At 37.2% G+C, this 13,499-nt stretch overlaps 3 protein-coding genes across 3 annotated transcripts; 1 reads left to right on the top strand and 2 right to left on the bottom strand.

Moving 5' to 3' along the window:
• Nucleotides 1–2,233: 2,233 nt before the first annotated feature.
• Nucleotides 2,234–6,497, top strand: LOC116014690 (sister chromatid cohesion 1 protein 3-like). The gene is made up of 13 exons (XM_031254632.1): nt 2,234–2,301; nt 2,477–2,583; nt 3,442–3,745; nt 3,816–3,862; nt 4,092–4,141; nt 4,229–4,296; nt 4,383–4,753; nt 4,825–4,957; nt 5,060–5,666; nt 5,792–5,831; nt 5,944–6,022; nt 6,102–6,261; nt 6,358–6,497. Exons 1-13 carry the CDS (start codon nt 2,234–2,236, stop codon nt 6,454–6,456), a joined length of 2,133 nt encoding a protein of 710 aa, XP_031110492.1. The 3' UTR covers nt 6,457–6,497.
• A 24-nt stretch (nt 6,498–6,521) lies between these two features.
• Nucleotides 6,522–7,835, bottom strand: LOC116014863 (thioredoxin-like protein Clot). The gene is made up of 2 exons (XM_031254819.1): nt 7,568–7,835; nt 6,522–6,981 (listed from the first exon to the last, which is right to left on the bottom strand). Exons 1-2 carry the CDS (start codon nt 7,710–7,712, stop codon nt 6,728–6,730), a joined length of 399 nt encoding a protein of 132 aa, XP_031110679.1. The 5' UTR covers nt 7,713–7,835; the 3' UTR covers nt 6,522–6,727.
• Nucleotides 7,836–8,625: 790 nt separating this feature from the next.
• Nucleotides 8,626–12,612, bottom strand: LOC116017812 (O-fucosyltransferase 20-like). Its single transcript, XM_031258453.1, has 6 exons — nt 11,784–12,612; nt 10,853–11,021; nt 10,264–10,353; nt 9,874–10,157; nt 9,512–9,770; nt 8,626–9,363 (listed from the first exon to the last, which is right to left on the bottom strand). Exons 1-6 carry the CDS (start codon nt 12,350–12,352, stop codon nt 9,121–9,123), a joined length of 1,614 nt encoding a protein of 537 aa, XP_031114313.1. The 5' UTR covers nt 12,353–12,612; the 3' UTR covers nt 8,626–9,120.
• Between the last annotated feature and the right edge of the window lie 887 nt (nt 12,613–13,499).

Here is a 13,499-nt window from a genome sequence, read left to right as displayed (position 1 = left end):
TTTAAATGGCTAGTTTAATTTAATATTTTTTTACTATAATTTAATGATGACTAATGTGCAAATTGTAGTTCCATGTAAATTTCCTATGGACCCCTTGACCTCCATCATGGTAAGCCTCAATACATAGTCCGTATTAATGAAGCTTCGATGGAAGGACTTTGCTCAGACATCAACATTAAAATTAAATTATTCTTTAATTTCATATTGAGATCATATGGCCTACAAATTTTCCCTGATCAATTAAAATCATTTCATTAAATCGCTAGACTATTAATTATTTAAAATAAAATAAAATAAAATATTTTAGCTATTTAAACAGAAAATATGTGCTTGGGCATTTTATTTGTTATCCACCCTGAAATAATATAGAGAATTTTATTAAAAATTTGGGAGAATAATATTTTAAAAAGTTTTCATAAGAACAGAACATTTTAAATTATTATGAGCATTTTGAAAATATTTTTTAAAATCAAATCTCCCACATTGTAACAAATCCTACCACTTCACTAATGATGTTGAGGCTATATATACATAGGAATAAATGATGCCAAATAAGTGCTAAATAAAAAATTGGAGTCAATATATAATATATATATATATATATAAACAAAATCCTCCAAAACGAAATCCTATTTTCCGCCAAAAATATTGTACACTAAACAATTAAAACAATAAAATAATATTAAAAGTACAATAATATTAAAACACGAAATCCTATAACATCAAAACATTGTTATACATTAGGATTAGTACATTGTTATAATACTTAGCAAATTGGAAAGGAAAAAAGACATTACTAATTGACTAAAAAATTATTTTTAAAAAACTTTTAAGAAAGTTAATTACACTTTCCTTTTGAAAACTTTAAATTATTTAAACTTACAAAAAATTAATTAAATATGTGTTGTTAGATTATTTATAATAATCACAATTAATTTACAACTAAATGCGATACAGTGAACATGAATATACTTAAGTTATAAAAATATAATTTCACATATATTAGTGTAATTGACTATTAATAATTGTATAATAATTATTATGATAATTAAACTAAACATTGGTCGTTGAATTTATTTTTATAATAATTATAATTATAATTAAATTATGTCTAATTTTTCCCATATTTATTTTAGTAATAATATAATTACATAAGTCATATTACATATTGATCTTTTAAAGATAATTGTAGACAAACAAGTCATATATCATCAATTAATTGAGTAATACTTTTGCACTAATCTTATAATCAAATAAATGTACATGTTCAATATAATTTTTTTTTTATAATTTTATCTTTATTTTTTATTATCTAAATATATAATAAAAATTGTATCTGTGCATCGCACGGGTAATTGGACAATTATTTGCTTTAATTCAAGGAAAACATCAGAAAACATAATCGGTCCAACAAATTTCATCAATTGCACTATATAATATTTGATGTTATAATTTATATAATTGTATATTGATCCAAATATTCTTAAAATATTATAGCAAATCCATTTCGTGCAACGCACGGGCGAAAATACTAGTTTGATAGTAATGATTAAAATTATAGAGCACTGGATAGGGCCAACCAAGTTGAGGCTATATATATACAGGAATAAATGATGTCAAATAAATACACACATATGTCAAGACCTTGTGATATAGTAGCGTGAATCAAACGTTCATTGGGCTTTGTAAACGTCTACATTAATTAATTTTAGAAAGGAAAAATAATATTATTTTGTGAGAAATAAGTATAATTCTTAACCGCAATTGGAGAAACATAGAATAGAAAAAAATACAGTACTCCATAGTTAACACGATCGAAGAGACCTGAAGCGTGTAGGAAACATTACCGTTGCACGTGGGGACATGAAAACACAAAAGTGGCACCAACGTAAATTTCTCCGAAAAGCATGGGCTTTTATTACTGTTCATAAAAAACTTCCATTCTTATTTTTCTAAAATTCGCGCCTCTTCCCTTTTCCCGCCACGGCTAATTCCGGAAATCGGAATCCCCAACTTCAAAAACCCTACACCAATCCGGTCCGCTCCCATTTTTCTCATAAAGATTCAACTTTTTTCCACCTCAATTGCCGTCTGCAAGTCTAGTTTTCCGGGGAGAGTAACAGAGCAAGGAGAGACAGACACGACGCCGGCGTCGCCTGAGGGAGAAGAAGACAGCAGCGTCGCCGGGAGACCCAGCTCTGCCACCGCCGACCTCCGTGCAACTCCGACGCCGATGCTGCCGTTCGCCGCCTTCCGTCACCTTTGCAAGCCGAACCAGCCACCGCACGCCAGCTTCCGCCGGTAGTTTTTCTCCGTCGTTCCAAGTCACCGGTAAACACCGAATCCGGTGAATAGTTCCGGCTAATTCCGGAAATCGGAATCCCCAACTTCATAAACCCTACACCAAATCCGGTCTGCTCCCATTTTTCTCATAAAGATTCAACCTCCATAGTGAAGTTTTCCGGGAAGATTGAAGAGTAACAGAGGAAGGAGGATTAAGGATGTCTGTTTGGTGCGCGGCGCATCTACAGCACAGACTCAGGAAGACGGATTACACCAGAACCGATATCCTGTCTACCGTTGGTTAGTGTTCTTTGGCATTTTATTTAATGTTTCTTTCCTGATATGTATGGAGTATAAGTTATTTCATTGTTTTTTGTTTGTGTTTTTTTTTTTTGGGTGTTGTATTCTTGTTTATTATCATCCACTTTTTGGTTGGTTGGTTGATTGGCTATGACCCTCATCTATTTCATTTTCTCTTGTAAATTGTATTCTTTTGGGTATAGTTAAGGCTCTTTCCACCAAATGCTACAAATTTTCATATGAAAGATCATGTATTGCATTGTTTTTCTGGGTCTTAATTCTGGATTATCATGTAAAGTTTAGATTTTTCCTCATTTTTCTAGCTGCAAAATATGGGAGAGGAGGCTCTGTCCATAGTCTATACCCTATTGTATCCCTTAATGATGTTAGGGGAAAATTCACTATCTTGCAATTGTGTAATTGAGGAACATTACTTGGTTCTCCAGTGTTGAAGATTGTGCATTTTAGCGAAAGCTAATCTTTTGGTTGAGAAAATGCAATATGAGTTCTGATTGCTATAACAGCATCAAGTAATGCTGATATTAAAGGATTTGTTACTCTACTGGCATATTATGGTGATAGATATTATTGCCTTTTAAAAAAAATTTCATGAACAGTTATTTAAAGCATTGGCAGTTGGTAGTCTTAAAGTTTAATACAGAGTAACTAATATGGTTCAGAGAGTTTTCATTATGATATTGTTGTTATTACCAGAGCCATGTCCATATTTGGGGTGGATATCAAGTAAGAATCCATTAATGAATTGAAGTTATAAGGAAGCTTAATAATCCTAATACCTTTCTTGTATCCCATGACTATAGAGTCTAACATTAATCATCTGTTGAATTGATTTTCCAGAGTGCATCATGTTTCCTGAAGTACCAATTGCACTGCGGATGTCTGGCCATCTTTTGCTTGGTGTTGTTCGAATATATTCAAAACAAGTCGATTACTTTTTTCAAGATTGTAATTACCTAGAGTTGCGGTTAAAAAAGGCGTTATTGCCAATGACTGTCAATCTACCTGAAGGTGCAACTTATGATATCGTAACGAATGTCAATCTACCTGAAGGTGCAACTCAAGCAACTTATAATTCCATCACTTTGCCAGAGACGTTTCAACTCGATGCATTACAATCAGATTATGATTTACGTGCAGAGAGGTAAGTTTTGGTTCTGCTCATTCCCTTGCAGAGCTCTAAGATCTGTTTACTCATTGGTTTTTAATTTCAGGTTTGTGGATACTCACCTTAAACCACAGGAAGAGATCACGCTGGAAGGTATGTTTGATCGATGCATTCTTGCTTAAAAATTTTAATTTTTAGAAACTACCAAATAATTAATCATTCTTAGTTTAGGAATGTATGTAATCGTTACAGTGCTTTTGTATTTTCCTTTTCCAACTATTATTCTTTGTTCTTTTTTTTTTTTCCTTATGTTTTCTTGCCTGTGACGGGAGAACATAACATAGTGTCACATTGTTGCTGATGTTAGAATTCTATGTTACAGATCAAGTTCCCATTGGAGGTGATCAATATGTTGCCATTTATATTGATGAGGTGTGACAACCTTAATTTCTCATTGTTTTGGTTAGTTTTGCACGTTTCTGCTTTTTAAATTGTCTTATCATTTGTTTTTTTATGCAGGATGAGGGGAGGGAGTTATCAACTGAGAATATTGCCTCTGGATTGCAAGCAACACCTATGGAGATAGAGTAAGAAACTAGGAATATTATATAGTTTTCAGAACAGATTGTTTGCCATGTATGCTTACAGTGGTAAATGTTTATTACTATTGCAGCCCTAATTCTCCAGTTGGGGAGGGCACACCTGGTGGTCCTCAACAATCTCCCCCGAGTGCCCCGGGAGGGCTAAATGAAAGCGCGGGTCAAGAGGCTGTTGCTCAAGAGTTTCTGGAAACTGAGGTTATGCGCGATGCTTCACATGATGTTGGTGTTCCTAGTACTCCGATGTGGCAAGACAGGAGGGATGATGTGTTGGAGCCTGACCTTGTTTTGGCGGAGCAGGTGACGAAAGATGATCAAAATGTTTCGCCTGTAGTTGAGGAAATGTTGCCCTCGGGAGGGCGTTCTTCCCCGCCTCAACGCCCCGAGCACCCTTCAGCTTCTGCAGAAGTCGGCCAAGGAAACACCAGTTCACCCCTGTCATTTGGTAAGTGCAGATGCCGTTTTTTCAACATCAATAAGCGATAAGTTTATAACAGTTGCTATATGTTTATATAGGGAACGGGTCACCTGAACTAGCAATGCGCCCATCCCCGCCTCCACCACCTCCCCCTCCTGAGCCTGAGCAGCGACGGGCAAGGCAAAGAAAGAGGAAGCTGGTCATCGATGATGCCTTAGTGTTGTCAAATCAGTATGTTCATCTCTTCATATCATGTTCCTATATGTATTCTGCTGTTTTTGTTTCCTAAGAAACATGCATGATCAAAGAATGTATACACATTTCATATTTCAGGGTTATTAGGGCTGGACTAAATGACACAAGTCGCTTGAAACGGGCGAGAAAGGAAGCTCCTCACACTTCTTTAGGAATATGGAGATCAAACAAGAGACTAAAAAAGGATGCCATGTTCTTTGAGCCCTTAATAACTGGGCAGTGTGGAGATCTCTCGAATATGCATGAACAAGATTTCGTTTTTGCAAGAGCTCACCCCTCGTCCACAGATGAGACTCGTGAAGAGGCCACCGGTGCACAATCTCCCCCTTCCTTGGGGCGTGATGATATGGAAATCGAACATCTTCGTGAGAATGTAGGCCCTACTGAGGGCGATATTTTGCAGGAAGTCTTGCCTATGCCGAGTACATTGGTTTCCTCTCCGGTCACATCCATGCGTTCTCCGAGCAGGCAAGAAGATTTTACTCCTGCTCCTACCTCATTAGGGGCACAATCAGATCAGGTTGAAAGAACTATTGATTCCGGGGTATTACCTACACCAGACCCTGCTGCATCAACTGGACATCTTCATTCAGATATCGACACCCCTTTGACAATCCCCGAGGAGGATTTACGGTTTGAAGCCACTGCTCTATCTGATATCCCTGAGTTTGACAATTCTGCTGGGGTATGTTATGCTACCATTTTATCCCCTGCTAAAAATTCTGCTACTGCTACAATGTCCACAAGTATTCAGTTAAATCAAAGCTTAAATGAGCATATCTCAGCTGTCATTTTTTTTTTCAATTACAGGATTTAAGTTTTCTGGAACAAGATGAAAGCACCCCTACTGGTAAGATGAGAAATCTGCTTCAGTGTGTGTGTGTGTGTATTCTCTTGACAGAATTGATATATACTGCACAGATTATTAGTTGGAGATGCTTAGATGTTTTCAATTTATACAGGCTCTCAGGGAACTCCAGAAGTGGGTTTATCTGGAAAACAAAGAACTCCAGAATTTGATGCATTATCTACCAGAACCAGGTACTTTTAACTGAATGCTGCTGAATAAATGGAAATAAGCTTGCATGTTAATGTTGTCTAATTGCATGGTCGTTTTTAGAGCTGTTGCACAATATCTTAAAGGTCAGTCATCGACAACCCCTGTCTCCGAAGGTCAATCACCAGCAAGTACCATGCCGGGACCTGGAGATCTGAGCTTAAATGCAGTTCTGGAAGGCAAAAGCAGGAAAATATGCGCTAGAATGTTTTTCGAGACTCTTGTAAGTGTTCAATCACACCAGTCTTTTACACTTGCTGTGTTTATAATGTGCTAGTCACTTACTCACTTCTCTCGATTTGGGGACAATTCAATTCAGGTTTTGAAGAACTGCGGGCTGATAGATGTAAAGCAAGAAGAACCCTATGGTGATATTACTTTGAAGACAACTTCTAAGCTATGGAAGGAACAACTATGAAGCTAAATAAAATATAATCAGCATGTGAAATTAGAGGTAGAATACAGAAAGCATAATGCTTTAGATTAGGAGCCAGAAAGCCAAAACCCTGTAATTTATACTGGTAAAGATTAACAACGATTTTCCCATTTTCTTGAATATGATAAGCTATTCAAAGTCTGTTCCTAGGCAAAATGTATATATGCCAGAAACATGAGCATATTTTATTCATGGGCGATTATAGTATTTTTGGCCTTCTAAATATATTTTGGTACGAAGAAGTCATTAGAGTTTACTTTCCACCAAGAAGATTATCAATCTTGTGCTCAAGGTGGGCTTCATGGTCTTCAAGTCGACCTTTAACTGCATCGTCTTCCCAACGGATTAAAGTAGGAACTCCTTTCAGATTGAACTTGGGATCCACCCTCCAGGGGTGCTGTGGAGTCCTCCATGTTGGCCTGTCTCCAACATAAGCCCTCAGCAGTGCAACATCATCAGATGACGCTTCCAGCTTTTTGTATATCACCGGCTCAGCTCTCACGCAATCTGATAAGAACAAAATCACAAACCTAGTAAACAAAAAAGGTACACTACCATTCACGGAAACAACATTCACAACATCATTGACACCAAGTTGCTTACGAAATTGATCATAGGTACACTAAACTAATCATGGAAACAACATTCACACAAACACCGTGATGCCAAGCATGGGAATAGCCTTTCAAAGCATACATTATTTGGAGATTATATTCTAGAAAGATTAAAACGTTTATCAGCTACCATATATCTTTGAACAATGTAAACAAACAACAGAACAAGAATCTTGAGGTTCGACCCTGGCCAGCAAAGAACTATAAGAAGGTAAACTAATCTAGGTTGTCCATAGTTGATCAGCTCAAACCAAGAAAACCAATAAATAGCTCCTATGGAAGAGTCAAACTTGGAACCATAATTCCATCCTTCAACAACTGGTGAGATAAGTACTAAGGAGCAAAAATTCTAGGTTGTAGTAACAGTCAAAAGATTAATTAAGAACACCAGCAGCAAATAAAAATAGCAGCTTTGGTGTGCAATTACAAAATCACGAGTAAAATGAAGAGAAGATTATTGAAATGAGAAAATGGGTTACCGGGGCACCAGCTAAGGGAGGTGGAAGGATCAATGTCAGCCAGGAAGAGGATGAAATTGGCCTTGTTTTTGGGGGCTTCGGCTTTGAACTTCTCAAACACTCCATTGAATGTTGCTACGGTAGCGTCCAACACTTTCAGAGGCATTTTCTCTGCTTCTCTTCCCACCAGGATATGGATTTTCGATGGAGCTTCAAGTAGAGCACCGGAATTCTGATTCTGCGTCTATTTTAAGCTCTCAATTCGTGGTTTTTAAGGTTAGGGTTTGGATTTTTCCTAAACTCGGGATTTCATTCGCTTAAGTCCCAATCAAGAAAAATCTTCCTTGTAATACATGTTTGCAATATGCCAATGTGGAAAAGATTTTTAATATTTTTTTTATAATTTAAATTTTTGACTTCATCAAACTATATCCTGAACTCCATGAATTTACGTATTTACCCCTAAAGCCCACAAAGACCTTAAATCTTGTTTCCCTCACTCTACTATCAAAAGCAAGATTAGATAAACATTTATGATTTTTTACAAAATAATAATACGTTTTCAATATAATTCATATCTCACCACCGGAGTTTGATCCTGCGATCACCCATTTAGAATGGTAATAAAAGTGTTATCACATTATATGATAGTGACTCCCAACTCATTAGCACATACGCTCCTTTTAAGAGTACAAATGATTTTTTACACGTTTTACCTCATCAAATAAATACAAAAGAGTATAATAAGTTATATCAAAAGAAAATCTTTTATTTAGGAGCAAAAACCTAAATTCTTTTGTTCATTTCCTATTCTTTTAGAGCACAAAAGGTTGAACTTAAAAGGAAAAATTACATAGTTCTAATAATTAAGCAACAAGCCAGTCAAACTAGTAATTGATGCAAAATTGGTATTTGGCCACAAATGGGCACATATAAAAAGTAGCATTTGCTCAACAACAAAGAATCAATCATTATACTTAAAAAATAAAAAAAGAAGTTTTTTTTTTGAGTAAAAAAAAAGAAAAAGAAAAAGAAGTTAAATGTTGAACATGTAGGCTTCATCTTGCAGCCCGAATGGATTCGACTGAAATTCGACTAAATTAATTTCATTATGCGAAATACAAATATCAACACAATACGTAAATAGAATAAGAGAATGTAGACTTCATAACTTTGTATACTTCACTAATATTTACATACATATATATATATATATATGTGTTATACATGTGTAGTATGCCAAAAGAAACAATGATCAATATTGCCCTTCCTCTTCCAGCCTCCAAGAAATTTCTCATATACAAAAGGAGAAGAAAATAAGCTCTCAACTCTATATACTTTCAGCTGTTACTCTGCACCAGATAACCATCTTTGCCAAGTTGGTTGCATTTTAGGGCTGACCCGCGACAACACAGGCAGGATCATCGTCCCCAGAAAACAGTGCAGCTCGAGGTGACAGTGGCTCGAAGTTTATATAGATAGATACCATAGTTTCAAGAGCATTGAAGCCCGAAAACAATGAAGACTTTATTGCATCGATCAGGTCGCTTTGTTGGGTATTATGAGTTTATGACTTATAACTTTTTGGCGGAAGAGTGGTGCTGGGAGGTACCGTTGCACATGCACTCGTGGACGGGGTACTTTGTCACGTCCCTCCCCGCTTTCCTGAGCTCGGGCTGACCAAAGGAATCTCGGTGCAAGTCCAAAATGATCGCGTTGAACTCTGGTTCAGAGAGGGAATGGTTCATGAAGTGTGGGAGCATCTGTCTTTTGTTTGGTGTGATAGTCTTTTTGTGGCCTGCATATGCCCTATGTCCCTATTGCACAAGTAAAAATCGAAATTACCACCAAGAACAGTTAGGATAGGAGCAGTGAATTTTAGCGGTTTCTAAATCTACTGCAAGTGAAGTTAACTAGAAGCCAACAAAACCCGAGAATTTTCTTGGTGATTGAATGTATATATACCTGAATAGCGTGGCCCATGTTCCCGCCATGAGATGGCATGAACACATCGCTCTTCTCGGAAACTATGTAGTCGATAGCAGCCATAAGGGACGCCTTCTTTGCAAATGGCTCAAGCTCGCCTGGCAAGGCGAGGTCTTCCTTGTTGTAGAAATGAGGGAATTCTGTTGTCAATGGTAACAACGCCTCTTTCCCGCCCAAAGGAATTCCTCCTGCCCAATAGATCCTAGCGGTCCTTGGAGCCCCCAAAGCTTTAAGCAACCTAAATCGAGTATAAAAATGACACTCCTTAAGTCCTTAGTCCTCATGAACACATGTTGGAAGTGATTCGATCAACTCGAGCAATCTGCAAGTAAGAAGCTTACCGAGAAACCTCAAATGCATTTAAAGGACAAAGACCAGCAAGCTTTCTCTCGTGGTAGCTCATGTTTGATCTTGAAGTTAAAAGCTCGGGTCTCCGCTTTCTCTCGTTGCTAATCATCTCATCATACTCACGACTCAAACCAGGAAGACACCCCGTTCTCACCCACACATCTTTCTCCATCCTGATGTGAAGAGCAAGATATGGCCCTTTGCTCCTCATCCTCTCCGTAAGCTTGTCCCCGAGTTCTAAGATTGACGGGGCAAACCTCAACGCATGAAAAGCCACCTACATGAATCGTGCAAAACACTCTTCAAAAACGCCATTCTGAAATTAAGCAATTCTGCAATAACAAGAAATAGCACAAGCAATTAAAGCACCCAAATTAAACTACCTTGCATCGAAGTTTTTGAAGATCAGAAGGAAGATCCTTAGAGAGCCTCGAGTCCAAACCTCGCAGTAACAGAACACCATCCCTCCTCAGCTGCAAGTAAAATAAACCGTATGATTATCCCAGTTAAGAAACTCGAGAACTTGTCTTCTACTTCAGCCTGGTAAAGGTCTCGGGAAGAAAAGTGATTTGACATTCCTTTCAACATGTCCAAAATTTAACCGGTTTTTATAATTAAAAAGTTTTATTCAGCTGCCCATCACAGCTGTTTATATGCAACTTTTTAAAGTGCTTGGCCCTCTTTCCAGATAAAAAGCTACAAGTACAATCACTCCCATAGCTTGAGCTTTGGAATTTTCTCCATGCACTTGTCCCTAAAGGCAACTTAATATGGAATATCAACTTATTCGAATAATGCAAGTATGCAACAGTCTTAATTTCCCATAACAGCAATAGTAATGACGGTTTTTAACTGAAGATCATCAACTTCTAATACTTGGCAATACATGAAAAACCAAAACTTTTAGGCAATTAACAGTCATACCAAACAGCTTATTAGCTTGACAGCATAGACACAGCAAAAGTTTCTTACCCGTTTTGAATAATGCGAGCGAATCCATTCAGGTGAGGCGTGGAGAGGAGTACGCTTCTCCTCCACTGGCCTTGTCATTACGTGTGTGGATGGAAGTGAAGAAATGATTCTAACATCATCTGCCAAAACTTTCTTGAAGTGATCCAAGTCAAAAATATCTGAGAATTCACTGCAGAGCAACAATAAACAAGACAGAACAATGGCTTAAGCTCTCCTGCAGTGATCACTAAATCAACAGGTTCAAATATTCCCAGAAAATTCAATTTTCCCGGGAAACAACTTACAAGTTACAACTGAAAGGTAATTCATCATGGTTATCCTTAATGAATAAAGGCTGTGATTACAAGCTTGAATTTAAGGGTGTTAATCTTATTGATCAAAAAGTAATCTTGGCATTAAAGTTGTGCTTTTGGTCAGGTTCATTAAAGTTCTCTAAACCCAAAGGGGAATCCTAATCATTTTTTCATGATCATTGACTGATTTCTTGTCCAAAAAAGGGCGAAATCCCTCATCCCAATCACCACGCCCGACCATACAGAATTGTAGATGAGTAAATCAACCGATAAGGTGTCCCTCAAGAGCCACCCCAAAAGGTCAAACTCTCACACTACGATTGATAGGACTCGATTATACGCCTTTTACCACAATCTGTCACCCAGAAACAAACTAGCATCAAACTCTCACACTACGACTGATAAGACTCAATTATACGTTCTTGACCACAATCTGTCACCCAGAAACAAACTAGCATCAAACTCTCACACACTACGATTGATAGGACTAATATAGGTTCTTGACCGCAATCTGTCACCCAGAAACAAACTAAGCTTGCCCGTGCAGACATCATTTACTCATTTCTGATTATTGGATCAAAATCAAAGAAAAGAACCAAAGGTTTGAGCTGGAAAACCATGAAGGGAACATCACAAACCTTTCATCACCCCAAATGACATTGACTTGCAAGATGGGAACAACAAGGGCAGCCCCAAGAATCCTTGCAATCACCACAGCATCCACAATCTGATTCCTCTGCTGATTCAATCCCCCAGCCACCACCACCACCAAATACTTACTCCTATCCTTCACACCCGCCGCACTAACCTCCTTATACTCCTCACTGAAATCCAAACACGGCCTATACCCCAACCCATCCGGTTGTTTCCAGAACCCACTCTTATCTTCCCCTCCCAAACCCAAATACCCATTGGACACCTCAGCCTTCTCTTGAAGGCTGAAACACGGGATTGGCGAGAAAGGCACCAAGGGCTCAAAGCTGGGCCACAATCTCAACGTCCCAATAAACCCAAACAGGAAAATAAAGCAAACCCAGAACCTCAAACCGCTTAACAAGCGCCTGAGCCGGGCAGAAACAGAGGGGCTCTTCTGCTTCTTCGGGGACAGAAGCACCAGAGCTTGAAGCGGCGAGTTGACTATGTCAGACGCCACTGAAATGTAGGACTGCCGCTTCTTCTTGCCGCTGCTGCTCTTCGGCACAGCCATTTCGCGGAAACGCAAAGAGGATGAGAAAGCAGGGTAGCTCGAAACGGTTGGGGATAAAGGAATGGGCTTTTTGATTCTTGAATGTACTGTTTTGAAAGAAAAAAAAAAGTGTTTTTGCTTACTGGGAAAGGCTCCCGGAGAGAGAAAATGGTGGTGGAAGAGAGAGAAGGGGCGGCGGGAATGCAAAATCCGACGATCGATGCGAGTTTTAAAATTGGACGGAGTCAGGGAAAGTGTGTGTGCTTTGTCAGACAGGTTTTTCTTTGGGGATTTCAAGTTATATATATGACTTCTCTGACCTCCCTATTTATAATTCTTTATTATTATTATTTTCTATTTATATTTTTGTTGAGTAGTATTGACTCTATTACAGTGTACTATCTGTTCATTATGAATTTGTGGGACTTTCTATTTGGAAGAGTAACAGTGATGTCATTGAGCTATAAGGTACTTGAATTTCTATTTATAATTTATTACTCTTTGATTTTATTTTATGTGTCTGATTAAATTAAAATAAGTATAATTAAATTATTTAAAATTTAATTTTTATTATATATTTAAAAATTATATTAAAAGTGTTATTAAATATTAAAAAGAAAATTAATTTAAAAATAAGAAATTATACTCAAAAGATAAGATGAAATAATTAAAAAAACAAAACGAATAAATAGAAATATGGTAGTTAAAATGGACGGGAGTAATATTTCTATTTTAGATTGTTGTTACTAATAGGGAAAAAATTTATTACTCCCCACTTGCTAAAACATATTCATATGTAACTATGTAAGCCTTCCTATTTACAATTTTTTATTTAATTAATAATTGATATATGTAAATCACATGAAGTTAGCTCATTTTTTTTTTACTAAGAATTAGTTGAATTAGTTTTCTCTTATAAATGTAAAATTTAGTACAACATGAAAAAAAAAAAATTGTTAGCTCTTTTTTTTTTCATTTTGAAACCGTCTCCGCTCAAGGTGAGTATTAATTGACTAATTGACTCTTCTAAACTTAGCAAGCTAGCACCACTGGCATCGGCCAAAAGCAGCCTCAAAATATCTTCAGGTGGGGCCCCTAAAACTATTATTAGCTCATTCTAATGCGCAAACAATAACAATTTTGACATAAGAACTTTTGATCACAGGTT

This window comes from Ipomoea triloba, chromosome 4 (genome assembly GCF_003576645.1).
Source record: "Ipomoea triloba cultivar NCNSP0323 chromosome 4, ASM357664v1".
Lineage (NCBI taxonomy): Eukaryota > Viridiplantae > Streptophyta > Magnoliopsida > Solanales > Convolvulaceae > Ipomoea > Ipomoea triloba.
This window is presented reverse-complemented; position numbering and strand designations above follow the sequence as displayed.